Source organism: Babylonia areolata, chromosome 26, assembly GCF_041734735.1.
Source record: "Babylonia areolata isolate BAREFJ2019XMU chromosome 26, ASM4173473v1, whole genome shotgun sequence".
Taxonomy (NCBI): Eukaryota; Metazoa; Mollusca; class Gastropoda; order Neogastropoda; family Buccinidae; genus Babylonia; species Babylonia areolata.
The window spans coordinates 29,693,318-29,720,646 of NC_134901.1; the positions used below are offsets into that span (position 1 = coordinate 29,693,318).

At 44.2% G+C, this 27,329-nt stretch overlaps 1 protein-coding gene across 3 annotated transcripts in view; it reads right to left on the reverse strand.

Annotated features, from left to right (window-relative positions):
* Positions 1–651: 651 nt before the first annotated feature.
* Positions 652–27,329, reverse strand: part of LOC143300738 (ranBP-type and C3HC4-type zinc finger-containing protein 1-like) — a 57,813-nt gene continuing 31,135 nt past the window's right edge. For 2 of the 3 annotated variants that reach the window (XM_076614630.1, XM_076614629.1), the window contains exons 9-13: positions 19,493–19,653; positions 17,734–17,845; positions 12,339–12,617; positions 7,958–8,101; positions 652–6,648 (exon numbers count right to left, since the gene is read on the reverse strand). In XM_076614630.1, the coding sequence (XP_076470745.1) occupies positions 6,568–6,648; positions 7,958–8,101; positions 12,339–12,617; positions 17,734–17,845; positions 19,493–19,653 (777 nt within the window). In that variant the 3' untranslated portion in view covers positions 652–6,567. Of the gene's footprint in view, positions 6,649–7,957; positions 8,102–12,338; positions 12,618–17,733; positions 17,846–19,492; positions 19,654–21,841; positions 24,677–27,329 lie in introns of those variants that run through there. The other variant, XM_076614631.1, reaches the window with a different exon arrangement.

A 27,329-nucleotide genomic window follows, 5' to 3' on the forward strand; every position in this document is an offset into this window, starting at 1 on the left:
AGTCTGCCACAGCTACATCTCTCTCTCTCTTCAGTGTGTATGTCAATGTGTTTTTTAAAAAAACAACCACTCATTTTAAAATACCCCCTCCCCCCCTCTCTCTGTCTGTCTGTCTGTCTGGAGACAGTGTGTATGTCAGTGTTTGTTAAAAAACCCACTCATTTTAAAAGATCCCCCATCTCTCTCTCGTTATTCTCTTTCTCTTACACATGCATATAAACACACAGTATCTCCTGTCTGAAAAGAACCTCTGAGAAAAAAGTATGCTATTAAATAACCAATATGAAATACCAACAGAAAACCAAGCACAAAACACTGCTGCAGGAAGAAGGGGGTTGGGTGTGTGTGTGGGGGGGGGGGGGGGGGGTGGGGGGGGGGGGGAGGCAAGGGGGGTTAACAAAGGGACATAAATAACCAATATAAAATATGTAAATTACTAACAACTGCAATAAAATAATTTCAGCAGAACTCAAACCATGAAAAAGAAAAATACAGTATGGATTACAATACACAGGAATATGTATGCTTTCAATATTAGAAAAGGTATGTTCACTGAAATCTGCATTGCACATTATTGCAATAAGTCATGCAACACAAACAGTACTGTCCTTGTGATCCAATTCAAATGTCATAAAAAGTAAAATAATACAGTATCCATCCATACACATATATGTACCACAACTTCAAGTATTAATTACAACAACAAAAAACCCATAATTTTTGCGCTTACGTACGCGCGCACACAGGCACGCTACAAATAAATCATCTCATATGCACTTACACACATTTACATATGTATACATACCCTTGTACATCGCATGTACATACATGCATGCATTCGTGCGCACACACACACAGAGATGATGTAAGCACACCATGTGCATGCCCATGATCACACACACAAACACACATTTTTTGTGTGCATACACATGCAAAAGACCAAATGCGCATGTTAAAGATCCTGTAACCCATGACAGTGTTCAGTGGGTTATGGAAACATGAATATACCTAGCATATCCCCTTCCCCTGAAATGAACTATGGCTGCCAAAATGGCAGGTTAAAAAAAGAAAAACAGAAAAAAAAAACAGAAAAGAAACTTATGTGCTACATGATCTTGCATGCAACTGAGCCCCTCCAGCCCACCCACTCCCACAGAAAATAAGGAAGTGAAAACGACGACTGAATCAATGAAAAAACAACTGCTTCATACTGATTATGCTTTCACATCCTAAAATATTTCACTGATCACAACACACATCGTTTGTATAACAGCATTTTTTCTTATATAATTCAAACCAGTATGAAAAACTAAATATTGAATTGGAAAAGTTCATTTGTTTTCACACACCTTGGCAACTAAACGGCACAGAATTGACAATACCTATATCAAGAAAACAGCTTGGCAAATAAACAGCACACAATTGACAATACATATATATAAAGGGTTAAGCTAAAGGTACCACAGCTTTTTTCAGCCATCAGGGAGTGAATTCACAGCCACTGTGTCTTGGGTCACTGAGGGAGTGAATTCACAGCCACTGTGTCTTGGGTCATCAAGGGAGTGAATACACAGCCACTGTGTCTTGGGTCATCAAGGGAGTCAATACACAGCCACTGTGTCTTGGGTCACTGAGGGAGTGAATACACAGCCACTGTGTCTTGGGTCATCAAGGGAGTCAATACACAGCCACTGTGTCTTGGGTCACTGAGGGAGTGAATACACAGCCACTGTGTCTTGGGTCATCAAGGGAGTGAATACACAGCCACTGTGTCTTGGGTCATCAAGGGAGTCAATACACAGCCACTGTGTCTTGGGTCACTGAGGGAGTGAATACACAGCCACTGTGTCTTGGGTCATCAAGGGAGTGAATTCACAGCCACTGTGTCTTGGGTCATCAAGGGAGTGAATACACAGCCACTGTGTCTTGGGTCATCAAGGGAGTCAATACACAGCCACTGTGTCTTGTGTCACTGAGGGAGTGAATACACAGCCACTGTGTCTTGGGTCATCAAGGGAGTGAATTCACAGCCACTGTGTCTTGGGTCATCAAGGGAGTGAATACACAGCCACTGTGTCTTGGGTCATCAAGGGAGTCAATACACAGCCACTGTGTCTTGTGTCACTGAGGGAGTGAATACACAGCCACTGTGTCTTGGGTCACTGAGGGAGTGAATACACAGCCACTGTGTCTTGGGTCACTGAGGGAGTGAATACACAGCCACTGTGTCTTGGGTCACTGAGGGAGTGAATACACAGCCACTGTGTCTTGGGTCATCAAGGGAGTCAATACACAGCCACTGTGTCTTGGGTCACTGAGGGAGTGAATACACAGCCACTGTGTCTTGGGTCACTGAGGGAGTGAATACACAGCCACTGTGTCTTGGGTCATCAAGGGAGTGAATTCACAGCCACTGTGTCTTGTGCCTGATTAGGAGGGTGGGTCCAATCCTTCCTTCAGCCATTTTAACCTTGGCTGACCAAACCTGGGTGGAATGAGGAAAATCAGAGCAAAGTGTCTTTCCCAAGGACACAACAGCAGGCTGGAACAGGGCTCCGAACCGTGATCGCTGGTGAACAGTGGACCAGAAGACCAACACCTCACTGATTCTGCTATGGCTCCTCACATACATGTATACAGAATATTTAAACTTAGCAAACGTCCTTGTCACCCAAAACACTGAATCAATGTGGTCAGAACCCTATGATGCGGATAGTACCGTCAGCACATCAATGGCTTTTTTCTTCTTTTTGGGGGGCTGTAGGGGTGGGGGAGAGATAGCAATTTGAAATGTTTACTTTGAAATGAAGCACCAAAAATAAAGTGAGATACATGTTATTGATGCAACATCAGACTGTAATAAGGTTCACAGAAAGTTAAAGACCACCTGGGAACTGTCTTATTGGGGCCATGGTGAAAGGATGCTGAACTTGTGGCTGACTTGTGGCTGTGCAGCCAATGTCATGAGCACCATTCATGACCACAGGGGCTTTCTTGCACATGCACTTCCCATTTCGTTTTCGTTTCTTCTTCTTTTTTTCTACAATAAAAAAACAACAACCACATCCGTCATTCATAAACTGCTGCATAACAGTCTGTCATTGAAGAAAGAAAACAAAAACACACCATCGCTAATAAACTGCTGAATAATGGTCTGTTACTGAAGAAACATTGATTTTTTTTAACATAGTTTGAGTTGTACAATGTGCATGTGTATGACAGCCGTCAGTGTATTCAATAAGAGGTTGTTTGTATGACAGAGGATGTGTACATGACAGCCATTGGTGTATTCAGTGAGAGGATGTGTGCATGACAGCCATTAGTGAATTCAATAAGAGGTTGTGTGCATGACAGAAGAGGTGTGCATGACAGAGGTTGCATGCTTGACAGCCGTTAGAGTATTCAATAACAGGTTGTGTGCATGACAGCTGTTAGAGTATTCAGTGAGAGGATGTGTGCATGACAGTCATTAGTGTATTCAGTGAGATGATGTGTGCATAACAGCCATTAGTGTATTCAGTGAGAGGATGTGTGCATGACAGTCATTAGTGTATTCAGTTAGAGGATGTGTGCATGACAGCCATTAGTGTATTCAGCGAGAGGATGTGTGCATGACAGCTGTTAGTGTATTCAGTGAGATGATGTGTGCATGACAGCCGTTAGTGTATTCAATGAGAGGATGTGTCCATGACAGCCGTTAGTGTATTCAGTGACAGGATGTGTGCATGACAGCCGTTAGTGTATTCAATAAGAGGTTGTGTGCATGACAGCCGTTAGAGTATTCAATAACAGGTTGTGTGCATCACAGCCGTTAGAGTATTCAGTGAGAGGATGTGTGCATGACAGCCATTAGTGTATTCAATAACAGGTTGTGTGCATGACAGCTGTTAGAGTATTCAGTGAGAGGATGTGTGCATGACAGTCATTAGTGTATTCAGTGAGATGTGTGCATAACAGCCATTAGTGTATTCAGTGAGAGGATGTGTGCATGACAGTCATTAGTGTATTCAGTTAGAGGATGTGTGCATGACAGCCATTAGTGTATTCAGCGAGAGGATGTGTGCATGACAGCTGTTAGTGTATTCAGTGAGATGATGTGTGCATGACAGCCGTTAGTGTATTCAATGAGAGGATGTGTGCATGACAGCCGTTAGTGTATTCAGTGACAGGATGTGTGCATGACAGCCGTTAGTGTATTCAATAAGAGGTTGTGTGCATGACAGCCGTTACAGTATTCAATAACAGGTTGTGTGCATCACAGCCGTTAGAGTATTCAGTGAGAGGATGTGTGCATGACAGCCATTAGTGTATTCAATAAGAGGTTGTGTGCATGACAGCCGTTAGAGTATTCAATAACAGGTTGTGTGCATGACAGCCGTTAGAGTATTCAGTGAGAGGATGTGTGCATGACAGCCGTTAGTGTATTCAGTGAGAGGATGTGTGCATGACAGCCATTAGTGTATTCAGTGAGAGGATGTGTGCATGACAGCCGTTAGTGTATTCAGTGAGAGGATGTGTGCATGACAGCCGTTAGTGTATTCAATAACAGGTTGTGTGCATGACAGTCATTAGTGTATTCAGTGAGATGATGTGTGCATGACAGCCGTTAGTGTATTCAGTGAGAGGATGTGTGCATGACAGCCATTAGTGTATTCAGTGAGAGGTTGTGTGCATGACAGCCATTAGTGTATTCAGTGAGAGGATGTGTGCATGACAGTCATTAGTGTATTCAGTGAGAGGATGTGTGCATGACAGCCGTTAGTGTATTCAGTGAGAGGATGTGTGCATGACAGTCATTAGTGTATTCAGTGAGAGGATGTGTGCATGACAGCCATTAGTGTATTCAATGAGAGGATGTGTGCATGACAGTCATTAGTGTATTCAGTGAGAGGATGTGTGCATGACAGTCATTAGTATATTCAATGAGAGGATGTGTGCATGACAGCCGTTAGTGTATTCAGTGAGAGGCTGTGTGCATGACAGCCTTTAGTGTATTCAGTGAGAGGATGTGTACATGACAGCCTTTAGTGTATTCAATGATAGCATGTGTGCATGACAGCCATTAGTGTATTCAATGATACCATGTGTGCATGACAGCCGTTAGTGTATTCAATGATAGCATGTGTGCATGACAGCAGTTAGTGTATTTAATGAAAGCCATTATGTGTGCATGACAGCCATTAGTGTATTCAATGATACCATGTGTGCATGACAGCTGTTAGTGTATTTAATGATACCATATGTGCATGACAGCCATTAGTGTATTTAATGATAGCATGTGTGCATGACAGCTGTTAGTGTATTTAATGATAGCATGTGTGCATGACAGCTGTTAGTGTATTTAATGATACCATGTGTGCATGACAGCTGTTAGTGTATTTAATGATACCATGTGTGCATGACAGCTGTTAGTGTATTTAATGATACCATGTGTGCATGACAGCTGTTAGTGTATTTAATGATAGCATGTGTGCATGACAGCTGTTAGTGTATTTAATGATACCATGTGTGCATGACAGCTGTTAGTGTATTTAATGATACCATGTGTGCATGACAGCTGTTAGTGTATTTAATGATAGCATGTGTGCATGACAGCTGTTAGTGTATTTAATGATAGCATGTGTGCATGACAGCTGTTAGTGTATTTAATGATAGCATGTGTGCATGACAGCTGTTAGTGTATTTAATGATACCATGTGTGCATGACAGCTGTTAGTGTATTTAATGATAGCATGTGTGCATGACAGATGATGTGTATACAACAGCCGTATTCAGTGAGAGGATGTGTGTCATCATTCCCACTGTGAGGGGACACTCAGTCAGATGGTTCCACAACTAAGTCATTATTATTGTCAGTAGGAGGCTTAGTAGGTGGTGTGCCAAGAAAGTCAAGTCAGAACAGACACTACTGGTCACCAATGAAGTGACTCAGCAGCAGAGCAGGGTCTCCTCAGGTGTGTGGCCTCCTGGTGACCTAACATCAAAGGTTCCCTGTGGACTGTTGACAATGGGACTGCGACAGACGGACCCAGGTGTGGCTTTGTATGGGGAACATACTGTGAGTGGTGTGGGAGTAATGCCACTGAAATTACACAGATGATGAAGCAACAGCAAACAAACAAACAAAAAACAAAAAGGAAAGGTTGCTGATGTCGTGTTTAACTGTGGCACTTGAGGAGATGCAACAGCTTGCACTGTCAGTGACAGTTGTTACACTTGGGGTGACAGCTGCAGTCAGTGACAGTTGTAACACCTGGGGTGACAGCTGCAGTCTGTGACAGTTGTTACACTTGGGGTGACAGATGAATTCAATGACAGTTGTTACACTTGGAGTGACAGCTGCAGTCAGTGACAGTTGTTACACTTAGGGTGACAGCTGCAGTCAGTGACAGTTTTAACACTTGGGGTGACAGCTGCAGTCAGTGACAGTTTTAACACTTGGGGTGACAGCTGCAGTCAGTGACAGTTTTAACACTTGGGGTGACAGCTGCAGTCAGTGACAGTTTTAACACTTGGGGTGACAGCTGCAGTCAGTGACAGTTGTTGCAGGTGGGGTGACAGCTGCAGTCAGTGACAGTTGTTACACTTGGGATGGCAGCGATGACCCCCTACCCGGCATTTGCACCCACCAGATGTGTCCCCTTCCCCCTGAAAGAAGAAAAAACATCTGAGGCTTTGGTCTGATCATCATCAAAATAATGATACTGATAATACTAATGAATCTTTTTTTTAATATCAATCATACTGACAATGATAATCCAGACTGACACTCTCACCTCACAGGCAGGGAACTTATGGTGTTGACAGTAAAAAAAAGAATATATATCTGGAGCTTGTGTTGACAGTTAAGTTATACATACATACAACAATGCTGGGGCTTGTGTTGACAGTAAAGATATTATACATACATAGATATACATGTATCAACAATGCTGGAATTTGCGTTTATAACAAAAAGTTATACTTACATTGACATACATGTAATGCTGGAGCTTGTGTTTATATTAAAAAGTTATACTTACACTGACATACATGTATCAACAATGCTGGAGCTTGTGTTGACAGTAAAAAGTTATACATACATAGATATACATACACCAACAATGCTGGAGCTTGTGTTGACAGTAAAAAGTTATACATACATAGATATACATACACCAACAATGCTGGAGCTTGTGTTGACAGTAAAAAGTTATACATACATAGATATACATACACCAACAATGCTGGAGCTTGTGTTGACAGTAAAAAGTCATACATACATAGACAAACATGCATAAACAATGCTGGAGCTTGTACTGACAGTAAAAAGTTATGCATACATAGATAAACATACATCATGGCACCACACATAAACAAGTATGTGCACACATAAACAAGCAAACACACCAGAACATGCACACACACAACCAGCAGAAGTTCTAGAACATGTGACCTTGATTTATCACCTCCTCCGAAAGACTAGTACCCAGATACCTGCTGGAAGGGGGCAATTAACATCCTGGTCCATACATGGAACTGAAACATGTCAGGCACATTACCACCTGATTGAAACTTGTCGGGCATATTACCACCAGACTGGAACATGTTATGTGAAGACTTTTTGCTCACTCAGTCTGGCTCCGTGACAAAGCCATTATTGTCATCAGTATGGGGCTTAGTAGGTTGTGTCCTAAGTATATTAAATCAGAACAGGCATGACCGAACATCACTGATGTTACTCTGCAGCAGTGCAGGGTCTGGTCTGGTAAGTGGCCTTCTGGGGACCTAACATCAATGGTTCCCTGTGGGCTGTCTACACTGGGGCTGCAACAAACGCAGGTGTGGCTACATATGGCAGACTTGGAATGAGCAGCACTGGGGTAAAACACTTTAAGGTGCTCATAATATGGCAGCAAAAAAAAAAGAAAAGAAAAAGAAGCAAAAAGTCTTCATAAAGAACCTCAGGCCCACTGACCTTGGGACCCCAGCGTGGTCCTTTGGTAACCCAGCAGATCTCCGTTTTGCAGATGGAGCAGCGAATCCAGTCACAGCCATCCTTCTTCTGAACGATGACCTCACACTGTGGACATGGCATCGCCTCCCCTTTGTCCAACATTTCCTGCAACACCACGAACGCTACACATCATAACAAACACCATCCATCACAATGTCCAACACAACAAACACCACTCATCACAATGTCCAACACAACAAACACCACCCATCACAATGTCCAACAACACAACAAACACCATCATCACAATGTCCAACAACACAACAAACACCACCCATCACAATGTCCAACACAACAAACACCACCCATCACAATGTCCAACAACACAACAAACACCGCCCATCACAATGTCCAACACAACAAACACTACCCATCACAATGTCCAACAACACAACAAACACCACCCATCACAATGTCCAACAACACAACAAACACCGCCCATCACAATGTCCAACACAACAAACACTACCCATCACAATGTCCAACACAACAAACACCACCCTTCACAATGTCCAACAACACAACAAACACCACCCATCACAATGTCCAACAACACAACAAACACCACCCATCACAATGTCCAACAACACAACAAACACCACCCATCACAATGTCCAACAACACAACAAACACCATCCATCACAATGTCCAACACAACAAACACCACCCATCACAATGTCCAACACAACAAACACCACCCATCACAATGTCCAACGACACAACAAACACCATCCATCACAATGTCCAACAACACAACAAACACCACCCATCACAATGTCCAACAACACAACAAACACCACCCATCACAATGTCCAACACAACAAACACCACCCATCACAATGTCCAACACAACAAACACCACCCATCACAATGTCCAACACAACAAACACCACCCATCACAATGTCCAACAACACAACAAACACCACCCATCACAATGTCCAACACAACAAACACCACCCATCACAATGTCCAACAACACAACAAACACCATCCATCACAATGTCCAACAACACAACAAACACCACCCATCACAATGTCCAACGACACAACAAACACCACCCATCACAATGTCCAACACAAACACTACACATCACAATGTCCAACACAACACCACCCATCACAATATCCAACGACACAACAAACACCACCCATCACAATGTCCAACAACACAACAAACACCACCCATCACAATGTCCAACAACACAACAAACACCACCCATCACAATGTCCAACGACACAACAAACACCACCCATCACAATGTCCAACAACACAACAAACACCACCCATCACAATATCCAACGACACAACAAACACCACCCATCACAATGTCCAACAACACAACAAACACCACCCATCACAATGTCCAACACAACAAACACCATCCATCACAATGTCCAACACAACAAACACCACCCATCACAATGTCCAACAACACAACAAACACCATCCATCACAATGTCCAACAACACAACAAACACCACCCATCACAATGTCCAACGACACAACAAACACCACCCATCACAATGTCCAACAACACAACAAACACCACCCATCACAATGTCCAACAACACAACAAACACCACCCATCACAATGTCCAACGACACAACAAACACCACCCATCACAATGTCCAACACAAACACTACACATCACAATGTCCAACACAACACCACCCATCACAATGTCCAACGACACAACAAACACCACCCATCACAATGTCCAACACAACAAACACCACCCATCACAATGTCCAGCTTTCCAGTGTAATGCTACAATACATCCATCTTGTGAGAGGACCAGCATAAAAGGTTACCATTTGTTCATCTTGTGAGAGGACCAACATAAAAGGTTACCATGCATGCATCTGATGAGAGGACCCAGCATAAAATGTTAGATGCGTCTATTTTGTGAGAGGACCCAGCATAAAATGTTACCATAAGTCTATCTTGTGAGAGGACCCAGCATAAAATGTTACCATAAGTCTATCTTGTGAGAGGACCCAACATAAAATGTTACCATAAGTCTATGTTACCATAAGTCTATCTTGTGAGAGGACCCAGCATAAAATGTTACCATGAGTCTATCTTGTGAGAGGACCCAGCATAAATTGTTACCATAAGTCCATCTTGTGAGAGGACCCAGCATAAAATATTACCATAAGTCTATCTTGTGAGAGGACCCAGCATAAAATGTTACCATAAGTCTATCTTGTGAGAGGACCCAGCATAAAATGTTACCATAAGACTATGTTACCACAAGTCTATCTTGTGAGAGGACCCAGCATAAATTGTTACCATAAGTCTATCTTGTGAGAGGACCCAGCATAAAATGTTACCATAAGTCTATCTTGTGAGAGGACCCAATAAAAAAGTGCTCTCCATGTATGTTCAAAATTAAATAAAGCATGATAGGTAATTCATGTACAAATTTCATGCACACTTTAAAGTCATCTGTTGTGTTATGATTGCTGTTCTTGCTCTTGTTGCTCTTCTTGTGCATGCTCTTTCATCATCATCCTCACCATCGTCATCATCATCATCATCATCATCCTCACCATCACTATCATCACCACCACCACTATAAATCATCACCACCACTATCATTATCACTGTCATCACAGTCATCATCATCACTATCATCTCCACCATAATCATCACCATCACCATTACCACAATCATCACCATCACTATCATCACTGCCACAATTATCACCACCACAATCATCACCATCACTACCACAATCATCACCATAATCACAATCGTCACCATCACTATCATCACCACCACAATCATCACAATCACCATCACCACAATCATCACCTTCACTATATCATCATCACCAGCTTCGCAATCATCACCATCATCACTATATTAACATCATCTGCATCACAACCATCACCACCACCACCAAAACCATCACCATCACAAAATAAACATCATCTGCATCACAATCATCGCCACCACAACCATCATCACTATATCAACATTATTATTATATTTATATAGCGCTGAATCTTGTACAGAGACAAATCAAAGCGCTTTCGCACCAGTCATTCAAATGCATGCATAACTCTAAACTGGAGAAAAAAAACTGAAGACGAGGAGGCAGGGAAGGGAGGCTATTTTGGGAAGAGGTGGGTTTTAAGGCCAGACTTAAAAGAGCTGAGTGTGGAGACCTGTCGAAGTGAAAGAGGAAGTTCATTCCAGTTACACGGTCCAGAGACAGAGAAAGAACGGCAGCCAACAGTCAAGTGTTTGAATATGGGTATGCATAAACAGAGTGGAACTAAAGCCAATCGTAGAGAGCAAGATGGAGTGTAGAGGTGAAGGCATCCTCTGCGTCACAATCACCATCACCACCACAACCATCACCATCACCACCACAACCATCACCATCATCACCATCACCACCACAACCAAAACCATCATCATCACTATATAACATCATCTGCATCACAATCATCACCACCACCACCATCATCATCACTATATCAACATCATCTGCATCACAATCATCACCATCACCACCACAACCATCACTATATCACCATCACCACCACAACCATTGTCATCACAATCATCACCAACACTACCACAACCATCACCATCACTATATCACCATCACCACCATTGTCATCACAATCATCACCAACACTACCACAACCATCACCTTCACTATATCACCATCACCATATCACCACTATCATTATCACCATTACTATATATCACCACCATCACCACCACTATATCACCACAATCACCATCACTATATCACCATCACCATATCACCACCACCATCGCCACCACTATATCACCACCATCACCTTCACTATATCACCACCACCATCATCACCAAATCACCATCACTATACCACCACCATCACCATATCACCACCATCACTATATCACCACCATCACCATACCACCACCATCACCATCATGAAATCACCACCATCACCATCACTATATCACCACCATCACTATATCACAATCACTATATCATCACCATTACCATCATTATATCACCACCATCACCATATCACAATCAACATAACAACCATCACAATATCACCACCACCACAACCATCACCACCACCACAATATCACAACCACAACCATCACTGCATCACCACCACAACCATCACCATCACCACCCTCACCATCACTATATCACCATCACACCCACCACAACCACCACTACCCTCACCATCACTATATCACCATCACCACCACACCCATCACCACCTTCACCATCACTATATGAGTATATCACCACCACAACCCTCACCATCACCACCACCACAACCACCCTCACCCAAACAACAACCCCGTCAGCACTGACCTGCAGCATGACCTGTGTCTGCAGAGCAGCCTTGTCATTGGCAGCACGGATGCGGAGGTCATCCTGGTATTGCTTGCAGTTCATGCCCTGGTGGATGGCGCGGCACGTCAGGCAGTTCTCCTGCTGACACACTGGGCAGCGAAAGAAGTTGACCAGGTCTTCATACAGGCACCAGCCCCGGCAGTCTGGTGTCTTGCAGTGGTAACTGTTGCTGGCCTGACTCTCTGCCACGTCCAGGCTGCGCCGAAGGTACTTCTCGTACACTTGTTCTGGCACCAGCTGTCAACAAGGGAGGGGTTTTCATAAACTTTTATCTGGGTGTGTATGTGTTTGTTAGACCTGACAAGATGGCGTGGAGAGCCTTGGCCAAAGGAATGATTCAGCGCTTATAGCTGTTAGAGGCGTCTGATTGGCTAAGAGCGGGCCAGACTAAGAGGGGCGTCTTTTCACTGTTAGCCGCGCGAAATTTGGCCAAACAGAGCAAACCATAGGCCTAGTTTGCATCAGTTTGACATGGTACAGTATATGACACCAAATAAATTATTTACTCACCATCTTCTTGTTGATCACGGTATCCATTTTTTGTGTATTTTGTAGCATTTTGCACCCATCAGAAAGGTATACCAAGTGTCTTGGAACAGTTTTCAAATGTTCCACATCACATCCTAACACTATTTGAGGAACTGAAGACCTAGTACATGCAATGAAGTATGAACAGATGGTGTAGAAAGTTGAAAATCATGCACACAAAAGAAAATATTGTCTCTACATAAAAAAGGGAGTTCACTGCACACAAAAACCTGATGTATTATCACTGACAATAGTCTTGTCTGGAGTGAAAAAGCTCATGGCAGGTGATGTTGAGTCCTGGGCACAGCTTCACACACAGTGGAACTCCACATTTTGGACACCAGTTTGGCAGTTTGGTGTCTTGGTGTGTTGCGGCGCTTGAACAGGTCTTCACAGACCTTGCACTTGCAGTAGCTGGTCACTCATATCCACTCCAGCCATGTTGATGTGGTCTTGTACTGCAGCTGGCTTCTGTCTTTCAGGACGGTGTCGTGTTGTCACACTGACCATGGTAGTTGGCAGCATGACTGTTGTCAGCACATGAACTGGTTTTTTGTCCTGCCACTTCAGCACAGCAACATGCCCTGCAACCATACACACACACACAAATGATCATGCAGGTCTGACTCTTTCTTCTTATTGTTGTTTAAATTATTTGTTTGCTTATTCCCTTGTTTATTCTAAATATTTATGTGAATGGAAGCATAATGTGGTAAGTTTTTTTACATGTAGTCAAAGAAAACCACCTTTGATATTTTTTTTTACAATATTGCAAACAATAATGACAGTATCATCACTATTAGTACTATTACTGTCATTTCTATAGCACCTTGTTCTACAAATAAACTCCATGTTATTGTAAAACAGAAAATAAGTAAACATATGCATGCAATCACTCACACACACACACACACACACACACACACAATGGAGTTGTACACCTGAGCATGTGACACTGTTTTCTTTCACACACACACACACACACACACACACACACACATATATATATATATATATATATATATATAATACACACACACTCACCATTTTCAGTCCAGTCACTGGTAAAAACACCAGCAAAGTCGTCCGTTTCCGCAGTGATTTCGTTGTCAGTGTCGGTCAGCTGGCACATGGTCAGGACTCACTTTCCTCTCCAATGTAAACACCCTCTTCAGCGGCCGAATCTATTTCTAGTTCATCGGGATATGGTTCAAAATCACTGTCCGACGAATTAACATTATCTCCTTCAACATCGGAGCCTTCTGTTCGGATCATTTCCAAAGTAACTTCAACGCTGTGTTGCGTTTGACCTCTCCTACCGTGTCGAACACTTCGACGTAACGCCATCTTGTCAAACAACTTGCAGAGCTGACCAAGGGTATGCTTCGTTGTCGTCTGCTAATGAGCGTGTCACTAAACGCCACACTGTGTGTGAATGAAAAGTTCGCCGGAGATAACTTAACCCGGAGAGCGCGATGAGCCACGATCGTGGCTTTCCCAGTAAAGTGCGATGGGCCACGATCGTGGCTCTGTTTACATAAGGTCCGACATCGTACAGCTATGCTCGGCAGCCTTCGTAGAACTGCCTCGTTCTGGTGTTACTGCCTCCCTGCTTGTGTTTGCACAAACTTTGACCGAGTTTATAAGTCCAGATCTTCGTATTTTTTGTAAACAATGAGTGACACTGAAGTTGACAAAGCTCAGGAAATGAGTGACCTTGTCACTAGTGATGATTCATTTGCTGACAGGGATTCTGGTGAATACGGCTTTGTTATTTTGACACTTGGGCATGCTGGCTTGCTTGTTGTTCATTCAGTTTTGTGTCTCCAGCCACAAAAACTGGGGGGTGGGTGGTGGGGGTGGGGAGGGGTGGTAAAGTGGGTTAGGCATGGGTCTATTGTGATTTCTTGACCAAATCAAGCTAGAAAACTGGAAATTATTTTGATTTAAAGCATTCTTGCTGCTTTTGAAAGCAACATGAGCTAAAAGAAAACATTTATTTCTGTTTTTGCCTGTGATTGCATAAAGTATTGTAGATGTGCGCGTGCGTGGCGTCGGTGGGTGTGTCTCAAACAAATAATACAGTGCTTATAATTTCATTGTTTCAGTTATATTCATTTCATGATTCTGCAGCCAGAACATTTTCTGCACAGTTTAATGCCAATTTTGAGATTTTGACTCTGTAAAAGATGTGAAAATACCTATAAACATTGTGGTTGACGTTTTTGGAAAACAAGTTTGCAAAATTTGTTGTTTATATCCTGTGGAATATCTCCAACTACTTACAAGGTACAGCCTTTTTCTTACTTTTATCTGATTCTTCATTCACTCTACTTTCCAAAAATGTATAGGTTTACCTATTTATTCTTACTGATAAGCATACAAATGCCCCAAATCAGGGCACAGGTAGCGGAGGCAAACTATCCCTTTGTTTTAAGCATGATTTCTGTAAGTATGTTTTATTATATCCAGCACTTTGAGGGTTAAGAATCAGTTCTGCTTTGGAGTTTCGTATCCGACACGTCACTCCAACAGCGCGACTTTTCAAAATCCAAATCCGCATATGCGGACATTGGCATCCAACGCTTTGTCCGTTGACATCTGCATATGCGGACAATGGCAGTGAGTGAGTTAAGCCATTCAACCCCCTTTAATCCAGGTGTGTATGTGTTTGTTAGCTTAATCCATTCAACCCCCTTTATCTAGGTGTATATTTGTTTGTTAGCTTAACCCATTCACCCCCTTTATCTGGGTGTATATATATATGTTTGTTAGCTTAACCCATTCAACCCCCTTTTATCTGGGTGTATATATATATGTGTGTTTGTTAGCTTAACCCATTCAACTCCCTTTTATCTGGGTGTGTATATATATATGTGTTTGTTAGCTTAACCCATCCACCCCCTTTATCTGGGTGTATATATATATGTGTGTTTGTTAGCTTAACCCATTCAACCCCCTTTTATCTGGCTGTACATATATCACGGCTGCTCAGCCGAGCACAAAATCCGGCTCTTTAGTTGGCCGAGCAGCGTCTAGCGTCTTGGGTCAAAAAATTTTTAATGCCAGACTTTCCCACCGCACTCTGTACTGACCGGCACATTCACCGCGGTATTTCTGGCCCCGCGCGCCAAACTGCGACACTGCCTTCTTTGTTTCACTCGGCCCCGCAGCCCCCGCCCCACTTTTCCCACCTTTTCACAGCATCCACACATTTCCTGCAGCGATTACAGAAAGTTGAATTATTGCCATTCCTGGTTGTATTATTGGAGTGCAGTTTGATTTGATTTACACAATTTCATTATTTTATCAACATCATCGTTTCATTTTTTTTTTTTTTTACCTTAAAAATCTTCGTCTTTCTTGTGGAATGAAGGGCAAGGCAGTGCCATAAGCCGACAGACACTCACCCCGCTCTCCATCCCCCTGCTGCTCACTCTCACCATGCTACAGTGTGTTCATTTAAATGTTTGTTGTGCTGCCAAGAAAAATCGCACAACTCAAAAGGTAAGCTAATCTGCATGCAGGCATGCTATATGTTCTGTGTGTATTTACGATGTTATTGTGCTAAACGCCTGTTTTCTTAGAGAGGGATTTAAACTTAACGATTTTTGCGATCATGTTTCTGCTTATCCTTCTCTTCTCTTTCTTCATTTATGTTTCAGCCGTTGCCGCAACAACCGCTATGTAAGAAAACATATTGTGTTTGGAGTCAATGGAAAGCTTATTTTGTGTTCTTTTTAGAAAACCACTTCTTTAGTCGTTTAGTCGATCCATCCGAGGAGATGATGCGCGAAAGAAACAAAGCAGATTTACCGCCGAACAAGCGTACAGCGAGTGCTGCTGGCGCGGCCTGTTTGTCAGCCGCGTTTATTCATATCCATGCCCTACTTCCTGGGTTCACGAACTTTCGCTGGGCCAACTAAAGTGCCAGCACTGAACACCCGTGATATGTGTTTGTTAGCTTAACCCATACAACCCCATTTTATCTGGCTGTACATATATGTGTTTGTTAGCTTAACCCATTCAACCCCATTTTATCTGGCTGTACATATATGTGTTTGTTAGCTTAACCCATTCAACCCCATTTTATCTGGCTGTATATATGTGTGTGTTTGTTAGCTTCACCCATTGAACCCTGGGGAGTTTACAGCCTCAGCAGACTTCCATGCCATATTGATGCTGGGAAAAAACACCAAAAAAATACTGTTTTTTCTCCATATTACATGTGGACACATCTGGAAATACTGTCAAAGTTAGCTCCCTTTCTGTATAGTTTGTGCATATGTAGGAACATGAAAACTATTTGAATGAGATCAATTTTGACGCCAGAGCAATGCCTGGGTGCAGGGCTCAATGAGCTGACATCTTTCTTCACATCCTTGACTGTGTTACAGTATCCTTCATACACCTCTGATGATACCAGCTGAAATAGGTCCTTGAGAGTGTTACATCCTTCATACACCTCTGATGATACCGGCTGAAATATGTCCTAGAGTGTGTTACAGTATCCTTCATACACCTCTGATGATACCAGCTGAAATAGGTCCTTGAGAGTGTTACATCCTTCATACACCTCTGATGATACCGGCTGAAATATGTCCTAGAGTGTGTTACAGTATCCTTCATACACCTCTGATGATACCAGCTGAAATAGGTCCTTGCATGTGCTACATTACTCATACACCTCTGATGATACCGGCTGAAATATGCCCTTGATTGTATGCAGGTCACGTCAGTAACATACATACATACACACATACACACACACATACATACACTGACATCCTGGACATGATATGATGTCAGTGAGGTGCCCACTTACCGCTCGCACGTCCCTGTCTTGCAGCAAGGCATCACACTTGTAGCTATCGTCCTGGTATGGACATTTCAGCACCGCCTCCTCTGTCAGTCGCACTGTGTCCGTCAGACAGGACCTGCAGACAGATCAGTGCCCAGATGGGTTTGGGGGGTTTGGTTTTGTTTTGAGGTTTTTTGTTTTTGTTTTGAGGTGTTTTGGGCTTTTTTTGTGTGTGTTTTTTTTGGGGGGTTTTTGTGGTCATTCAGCCCTAGGCCTAAGCAGTGCATGGGCATCATATTCCAATTCATCAAACTAGTTTTTGACATTTCAACTAAAGGTTAAAGGTGTCACTGACATTTTCCTATTCATAAAACAAGTTTTTGACATTTCAACTAAAGGTTACAGGTCTCATTGCTTAAAGGTGTCACTGACATTTTCCAATTCATCAAACTAGTTTTTGACATTAACTCATTCGGGATGACAAGTTTTCTCCCTTGCTTTTCCCCACAGACGGCCCATTTGTAAGGGTTTGGAAAAAAATTACAAAAAATACAAAATACAGAGTAAGAATATGAAACTTTCAGAACTGGTTTATTACATGTTGAGCTATTACATAAAAACAAAATCAAATTTCTCATCTTATTTTTACAGTTTTGCCATATGTTGAAAATAATGCCAATTTTTCACCCCGAATCACCATACCCATGCTCGCTTTCTGCATTAAATTTACTTTCTTCTTCGTCATCATCCACCTATTCAATGTCCAACCCTTCAGTTTGTAGCATTTCAAGTACTTCAGCAACACTAAAACATTGCCGTTGCTGCCTTGTTCGCTCCACAACATTTGAGAAGGGCCCGCTTTGCTAACAGGCTGGAATGGGAGCAGACAACCGGTCAGTGACTTTGTCAGAGTGTGTGCAAGACAGGCCACACATGGCAGGCTGGCCAATCATACCATTCGATTGTGGAGTTACCCAGTAATAGCGCACTCTGCTTGGCTGATCACAAAATCACGTGTACAGTGCGTGATGGATTTTTATTTCTTGAAAATGCTATTCCATTCTGTCGTCTGAAACCAAATACATTTTATGTAGGAATGCTCACGTATTCCTTCGTCTGGAGAGAGTTAAAGGTTAAAGGTGACACTGACATTTTCCAATTCATGAAACAAGTTTTTGACATTTCAACTAAAGGTTACAGGTCTCATTGACATTTATGACCATAGGGCAGTGACTTCACATTCAGAGTCCAGTGCTGAACTGAATCTGTCAAAGTAACCCTTGGCCAAGAAATATGGAAATACTTCACTTTTCCCCAAAAAAATTTCTTTGCAATGGAACCAGTTCAAATAATGGCTTAAAACCTAATCTGCACTACATGGAATGACAGCCAAATCTGAACCTGAGCTTGCCATTTTTTTTCCACAAATTTTTAAACCTTTTAGAATGTATATGAACCCTGACACACACTACAGAACACACTGCTTTACACAAACCTGACACACACACTATTACACACACCCCTTCACAAACTTTACACACACACTATAACACGGACCCCTACACAAACCTGACACACATACTATAACACACACCTATACACAAACCTGACACCCTATAAAATACATCCCTACACAAACCTGACACAGACACTATAACACACACCCAGCCACAGAACTATACGTCTGATATATACTATGGCACATACCTCTGCACAAACCTGCAGAACACACACACACACACACACACACACACACACACACACACACAGAGTGTGTACAGACCTGCAGAACTGATGCAGACAGTCTCGCAGCACGACACCTTGGCCGGCGTCGATGTCATCGAAACAGATGGGGCAGGTGAAGGGCTGTGAGTTGCTGACCAGTTCACTGCTGTCCGCCTGCACCAAGCGCTGGTAGTTGGTTTCCCGCTCTCGCAGCTCTGCCTGAGAACAGGTCGCAGTCACACACATACTGTCATGTGTCATCTTTGTGATGTGTAATGTGTACCGTGAGTGTTGTGTGCATCTTTGTGATGTGTGATGTGTACCCTGCGTTTTGTGTGCATCTTTGTGAAGTGTGATGTGTACCTTGAGTGTTGTGTCATCTTTGTGACATGTAATGTGTAACGTGAGTGTTGTGCGCATCTTTGTGATGTGTGACATGTACCATGAGTGTTGTGTGCATCTTTGTGATATGTACCGTGAGTGTTGTGTGTATCTTTGTGATGTGTACCGTGTTGTGTACATCTTTGTGATGTGTAACATGTACCATGAGTGTTGTGTACATCTTTGTGATGTGTACCCTGAGTGTTGTGTGCATCTTTGTGATGTGTAACATGTACCATGAGCGTTGTGTACATCTTTGTGATGTGTACCCTGAGTGTTGTGTACATCTTTGTGATGTGTACCCTGAGTGTTGTGTGCATCTTTGTGATGTGTAACATGTACCATGAGCGTTGTGTACATCTTTGTGATGTGTACCCTGAGTGTTGTGTACATCTTTGTGATGTGTACCCTGAGTGTTGTGTGCATCTTTGTGATGTGTACCATTTTGTGTGCATCTTTGTGATGTGTGATGTGTACCATGAGTGTTGTGTGTATCTTTGTGAAGTGTACCCTGAGTGTTGTGTACATCTTTGTGATGTATGATGTGTACCATGAGTGTTGTGTGCATCTTTGAAATGTATGATATCTACCGGAGTGTTGTGTGCATCTTTGTGATGTGTGATATGTACTCCGAGTGTTGTGTGCAGCTTTGTGATGTGTGATATGTACCATGAGTGTTGTGCGCATCTTTGTAATGTGTACCCGGAGTTTTGTGCCATCTTTGTGACGTATGATGTGTACCGTGAGTGTTGTGTTCATCTTTGTGATGTATGATGTGTACCATTAGTGCTGTGTGCATCTTTGTTTTGTGTGATGTTCATCATTGGGTACACTGATGCATGATATGTACATCATGTATTCTGGCATTATGATACCCTCGATGATGTATTCTGCCATCACAATACCCTCCATGTAGGTTGCCATCATAATACTCTCGCCATCATAATACCATGATGTATTCTGCCATCATAATACCCGCCATGATGTATTCTGGCATCATAATACCCTCCATGATGTATTCTGTCATGATACCCTCCATGATGTATTCTAATATCATCCATGGTGTATTCTGGCATCACAATACCCTCCATGATGTATTCTGTCATGATACCCTCCATGATGTATTCTAATACCCTCCATGATGTATTCTGGTATAATGATACCCTCCATGATGTATTCTGCCATCATAATACCCTCCATCATGTATTCTAATACCCACAATTATGTATTCTGGCATCTTGATACCCTCCATGATGTATTCTGGCATCAGGATACCCTCCATGATGTATTCTGTCATCATAACACCATTGATCATGTATTCTAATACCCTCAATTATGTATTCTGGCATCTTGATACCCTCCATGATGTATTCTGCCATTATAATACCCTCCATGATGTATTCTGCCATCAGCCAGGCCTAGAAGATACACAAACCCTGCAGTGTTGGTCCTGAAATTTATGTCACCTTTTCCAAGAGGCATAATGTGTGAAGGGGTGACCCTCTAAAGCCTCAGTCCAGTCTTACACAAACATACACACCACTCTCTCTCTTTCTCTCTCTCATAAACACACATGCACACACACAGACATAATACACACACTCACATGCCCACACATGCATAAACACAATACAAACACTCACATGCCCACAAACGCGAGCACACACATACACACACACACAATATACACACTCACATGAGCACAAACACATACACACACACACACATGCCCACACAAACACACATGCCCACACACACACACACACAAAAATGCAATACACACACTCACATGCCCACACACATGTGCACAAAAACACAAACAGAATACACAGTCACATGCCCACAATGCACACACATAAATGGCAAGCACCAATATATTGCCCATGATGTGACATGAGATGGTCAGGCATCTGCTTGGCAGATGTGGTGTAGCGTATATGGATTTGTCCGAACGCAGTGACGCCTCCTTGAGCTACTGATACTGCTACTGATACTGACATGAGAAAGCCAAAACTTTTTTTTCAAAAACATTTATTTTGTTTCAACAAAAGAAATCACACACAAGTCACTTTCCCAGAATCTTGCACACTTCTGACCCATATGACAGTCATAATCATCAAGTTCACAGCGCCCAGAAGCGGCAATGGGAAACAACTCTTCTTTGTGGCGGACACTGGACTGTCCCTTCACTGTGGTCAGATCTTCACAGGACCTGATGGTTTGCCTGACTGTTTCTCACTCAGTCACTGGTGATGTTATCTGTGTAGGAGATGCTGTTTCTCACTCAGTCACTGGTGATGACATCTGTGTAGGAGATGCCGCAGCGTTTTTGGAAGCATTTTATCACTGTGGCCTGTATCCTCTTCTCCGTGTCAGCTGTCAACATCCATAACTCAAAAGCACAGAGGAATGTTCTGATGACCAATGGTGGTAGTTATCCAAAGTTGCAGACTCCATTTGATTTCAACACCATGCACTTTTCAGACCACTGTCCCACCACTTCCATTTGCTCTTTTTCATTTCAACACTGACATCAAACATGTAGTCAAACACCAAAGAAAACAGATTGTAAGAAGGTTAAAATCATTTGCATTTTCACTGTCAGTTTAAAGTCAGGTTCTCTATTCTTATAAATGTTCATACATACAAACATTCCTTAGGAAAAATACAAACTCTTTTTTTACCACTAATCCAGTACACACTAATCTCCTAATACTCATTTAACAGGTTCCAGCCTATGTTGTCCCTCAAATTTAGGCTGGAAGAATAAAATATGACTGAGAAAGAAACCTCAGATTTGATTCAAAATGTCCTAACCTCTTTTGCTCTAATTTCAACATTGACATATAACGTGCATTAAGAGAAAAACAAAATCTGAAGAAAGAAAATGTATGTTTCATATCAACATGAAAGCCAATCGTATAACCATAGAGTCTTGTTCCAGGTCCAAAAATTGTAAAGCAGCTATGTCCATTCCACAAACAGTTCCCACACAGTTTCATGCTGACATGGCCCAGTGCAGCAGCCAATTTGCACCCCCACAGATTCTTACCCCGGGGTCAAATCTCACTGGTTCACTTTAACTCCAGGTCAATGAAGCCAAGGCCGAAATGCCCCCTTAGGAGTTAACTTCAATTAGAACTGGTGTCCATAATTGGATTTCAGCTGCCCTCCCCCCTTCCATATGGACATGGTGGTTGTTGAAGGCTAGCTTGAAATGAGCCTGGAGGTAATTCATTCTAGGACCCTGGTGGTAAAACTAGCAATGGAAGGTGGAGGACAGTTTGAAGCTGTAACAAGGGAGGGTGGAGACAGTTTGAAGCTGTGTGGGGGACAGTTTAAAGCTGTAACAGGGGAGGTGGGGGACAGTTTGAAGCTGTGACAGGGAGGGTGGGGGACAGTTTGAAGCTGTGTGAGGGACAGTTTGAAGCTGTAACAGGGGAGGGTGAGGGACAGTATGAAGCTGTGACAGGGGGTTGGGGGGGGGAGCAGTTAGAAGCTATAACAGGGGGTGGGGGGCATTGGGGGAGGGGGGGGGAAGTTTGAAGCTGTGACAGGGGGTTGGGGGGGGGGGGTAGTTAGAAGCTATGACAGGGGGTGGGGGACATTGGGGGAGGGGGGGGGGGGCAGTTTGAAGCTGTGAAATGGGGGTAGGGGACAGTTTGAAGCTGAGACAGGGAGGGTGGAGGACAATTAAAAGCTGTAACAGGGGGTGGTGGACAGTTTGAAGCTGTGACAGGGTGTGTGGGTGACAGCTGAAGCTGTCAAAGGAGAGGGTGAGGGACAGTTTGAAGGTGTAAATGGGGAGGTGGGGGACAGTTTGAAGCCATGACAGGGAGGGTGGGGGACAGTTTGAAGCTGTGACAGGGAGGGTGGGGGACAGTTTGAAGCTGTAAACTGGGAGGTGGGGGGCAGTTCGAAACTGTAACAGGGGAGGTGGGGGACAGTTTGAAGCCATGACAGGGAGGGTGGGGGACAGTTTGAAGCTGTGACAGGGAGGGTGGGGGACAGTTTGAAGCTGTGACAGGGAGGGTGGGGGACAGTTTGAAGCTGTAAACTGGGAGGTGGGGGGCAGTTCGAAACTGTAACAGGGGGAGGTGGGGGACAGTTTGAAGCTGTGACAGGGAGGGTGGAGGGCAGTTTGAAGCTGTCAAAAGGGAAGGTGGGGGACAGGACAGTTTGAAGCTGTAACAGGGGATGGTGGGGGACAGTTTGAAGCTGTAACAGGGGAGGTGGGGAGACAGTTTGAAGCTATGACAGGGGAGGTGGAGGTGACAGTTTAAAGCTGTCAGAGGGGAGGGTGGGGGGACAGTCTGAAGCTGTAACAGGAAGGGTGGGGCAGTTTGAAGCTGTGACGGGGTGGGGGCAGGGGAGACAGTTTGAAGCTGTAACCGGAGAGGGTGGGGAGACAGTCTGAATCTGTGACAGGTGAGTGTGAGGGGACAGTTTGAAGCTGTAACAGGGGGATGGTGGGGGACAGTTTGAAGCTGTGACAGGGTGTTCAGGCAGTGGATGCCCCGTCCCTCTCCCTCTCCTCCTGGTCCAAGACCCACTGCAGCACCCCCCCATCAGGAACGTCCTCCCCCAGCTCCACGTTCTGCACCGGCTGTCGGGATCCAGAGGGCGCCAGTTGACTGTGGCGGCCGCGACGCATCAGTTGCTGGTGATCCACGCTGCTGCCCTCCAGCTGTTCCTGCAGAGCGTCGTTGAAGCGCAGGATCAGGTCCAGCTGCTCTGCCGTCAGTTTGTCCTTGGTGGAGGAGGAGTAGGCGGGGCGGTGGGAGGAGGGGTGAGGGGTGGTGGTTGTGGTGGCGGTGGCGCCCCCCTGCCCCATGTCCTGTGGCCAGTGCCGCCCCGAGGGCTGCAAGCAGACAAGACAGTCAGCATTGTTACAACTCCCAGGCTAAGCGCCAGGCCAGGGGACACAACTCCCTTTTGGTCAGGACAACCACCAGACCAGGGGAGACAGGGGGAGCCACCCTCACCCACACACAAAAATTTCATCATTGTTACAAATCCCATTGGTCAGGACAACCACCAGACCAGGGGACATAACTCCCATTGGTCAGGACAACCACCAGTCTAGGGGACACAACTCCCATCGGTCAGGACAACCACCAGACCAGGGGACACAACTCCCATTGGTCAGGACAACCACCAGGCCAGGGGACATAACTCCCATTGGTCAGGACAACCACCAGTCTATGGGACACAACTCCCATCGGTCAGGACAACCACCAGGCCAGGGGACACAATTCCCACTGGTCAGGACAACCACCAGGCCAGGGGACACAATTCCCACTGGTCAGGACAACCACCAGGCCAGGGGACACAATTCCCACTGGTCAGGACAACCACCAGACCAGGGGACACAATTCCCACTGGTCAGGACAACCACCAGGCCAGGGGAGACAAGGGGAGCCACCCTCACCCACACACAACCATCCCTCCAGCACTGACTATGACTTTTTGCGTTAGATGTCTTGCTTTGTTGGAAATGTTGAGGCTGTTCCTCTTTTTGTTGTTGTCTAGAACAGGTGATGTGTGGTACTGTGCTGTGCAGCAGTCTGCTTCCTGCACTGTGCTATGGAATCATGTGCTCTTTAGGACAGTTGTGCTGTGCTGTGCTGTGCATGTGTGTGCTGGCAGGCTACAGTGGTCTGTACTGAGGAGGTGAGTTCAACTCGATGGCTGGAAACTGCAGTTCAGCTCACTGATTTGTTGGAGAAGGGGATGGGAGGGGGATGAGGGTGGGGTGCAAGGAAAAGGGGGGGAGGGAGAGGGGTAAGAGAGGGGGGTGTGCGTCATGGGGAAGGAGGAAGGGCATGAAGAGGGGAATGGAAGGGAAAGGAAAGGAAGGGGAAGGGAGTTTAAATGGCGTCACTCTCTGATATTCATTCCTTGCACTGTGCCAAGAGAGATGCGAGAGATGATTTGGCTTTCCATAAATTTTCTGTAAAGGCAGTCTCCATGGCTATAACACCAAAGTGCTGCCACTGATATGTGTGAAAGGTTGTGTCATCCAGAGATGAAGCAGTTAGCTACTGGAGTGTCTTTTTTGGCAAGTATGTTGTCCCTGTGTTCCTTGAAGCGGTCGTTGAGGGTTCTATAAATCTCACCCACACATATTTTATGCAAGAGGCAACAGAGCAGGACATAGACTACAATTGGAGTTTGGCAACTGAAGTAGGATCTGACATGGAATTTCTTACCTGAAAGACCCTGAACTTCAGTGGCTGGGTTGATAAAAGCACACATTTTGCATTTGGATTCATTGCATTTAGAGCTGCTTGAGGGGTTGTGGAGTATGTAGGATGGAAGGTAGATCATACCAAGTGGTCTCCTAGGTTCTTGTCCCTTTTATATGCAGCCATTGGGGGTTGTCTGAAGATCTCTTTCAGTGCTGGATCATCTTGTAAAAATACTGAAGTTCAGGGAATGGAATGTCTCTAACAGGAGGAGTTTGTATTATACTCCATGTTTGGTGATACATATACTTACCATGTCAAACTGATGCAAACTAGGCCTATCAGTTTGCTCTGCTTGGCCAAATTTTACATGGCTAACAGTGAAAAGATGACCCGTCTTGCCCGGTCCGCTCTTAGCCAATCAAACGCCTCTAAAAGCTATAAGCGCTGCATCATTCCATGGCCATAGAGAAAAATGCCCCATAAGAACCACAGCAGAGACGCGGCGACGGACGGGCGGGCATTCGAGTTTGACATGGTAAGTATATGTATCACCAACATTGGAGTATAATACAAACACCTCCTTTTGGTGTCATTTACTGTACCATGTCAAACTGATGCAGAATTTAAAGCAAATGGAGGAGGTCAACGTCTACAGGTTCGTATGAGTAGCCCTTGTAACCGAGACGGCAGTGTTAACCACGACAAAGGAAATCCCCTTGGAACCATCAGCCCTGGTCATACGGAAATCCCTGAGGTAGAAGTTGATGAAAGGATTCTCAGACCGCCAGAAGGCTGCCTCCAAGACATGCTGCAGTGGCACTGAGTGCTGGAAAGCAGCCGAAGTAGCTATGGCCCGCACTTCGTGAGCTCTGGGATTAAGACAGCTGATATCCCTGTGAGAATGAGAGGGCTCTACAAATGACTTGGGAAACCCAGCGGGAAATGGTGCCTGCAGTGATGTCTTTCTTGTAATTCTCATTGAGGGAGATGAGAAGGCGCCTCTAAGAAGAACGCCTATGGCAAGACCTATCCCAATAGTATTTGAGACACCGAACAGGGCAGAGATGCCTATCCTCATCATCTTGGGCAAAAATATCAGACAAAGGTCTGACCCTCAGAGAGGGGCAAGGGACCTCTTGGTCTTGGTTCTTAGCCAGGAACTCTGGAAGGAAACGAAGAGTTATAGAACCTAGCTGTTTGATTGTGGTACAGATGGCAGACCTGTACCCTCACACAGAACTAGCAGACAGGTTGAGAACCGAGGAGCAGTGAGCCAGAAAGTTGGCCAACAGCATGCTCGTAGGGTTAGTAGGGGGAACATCC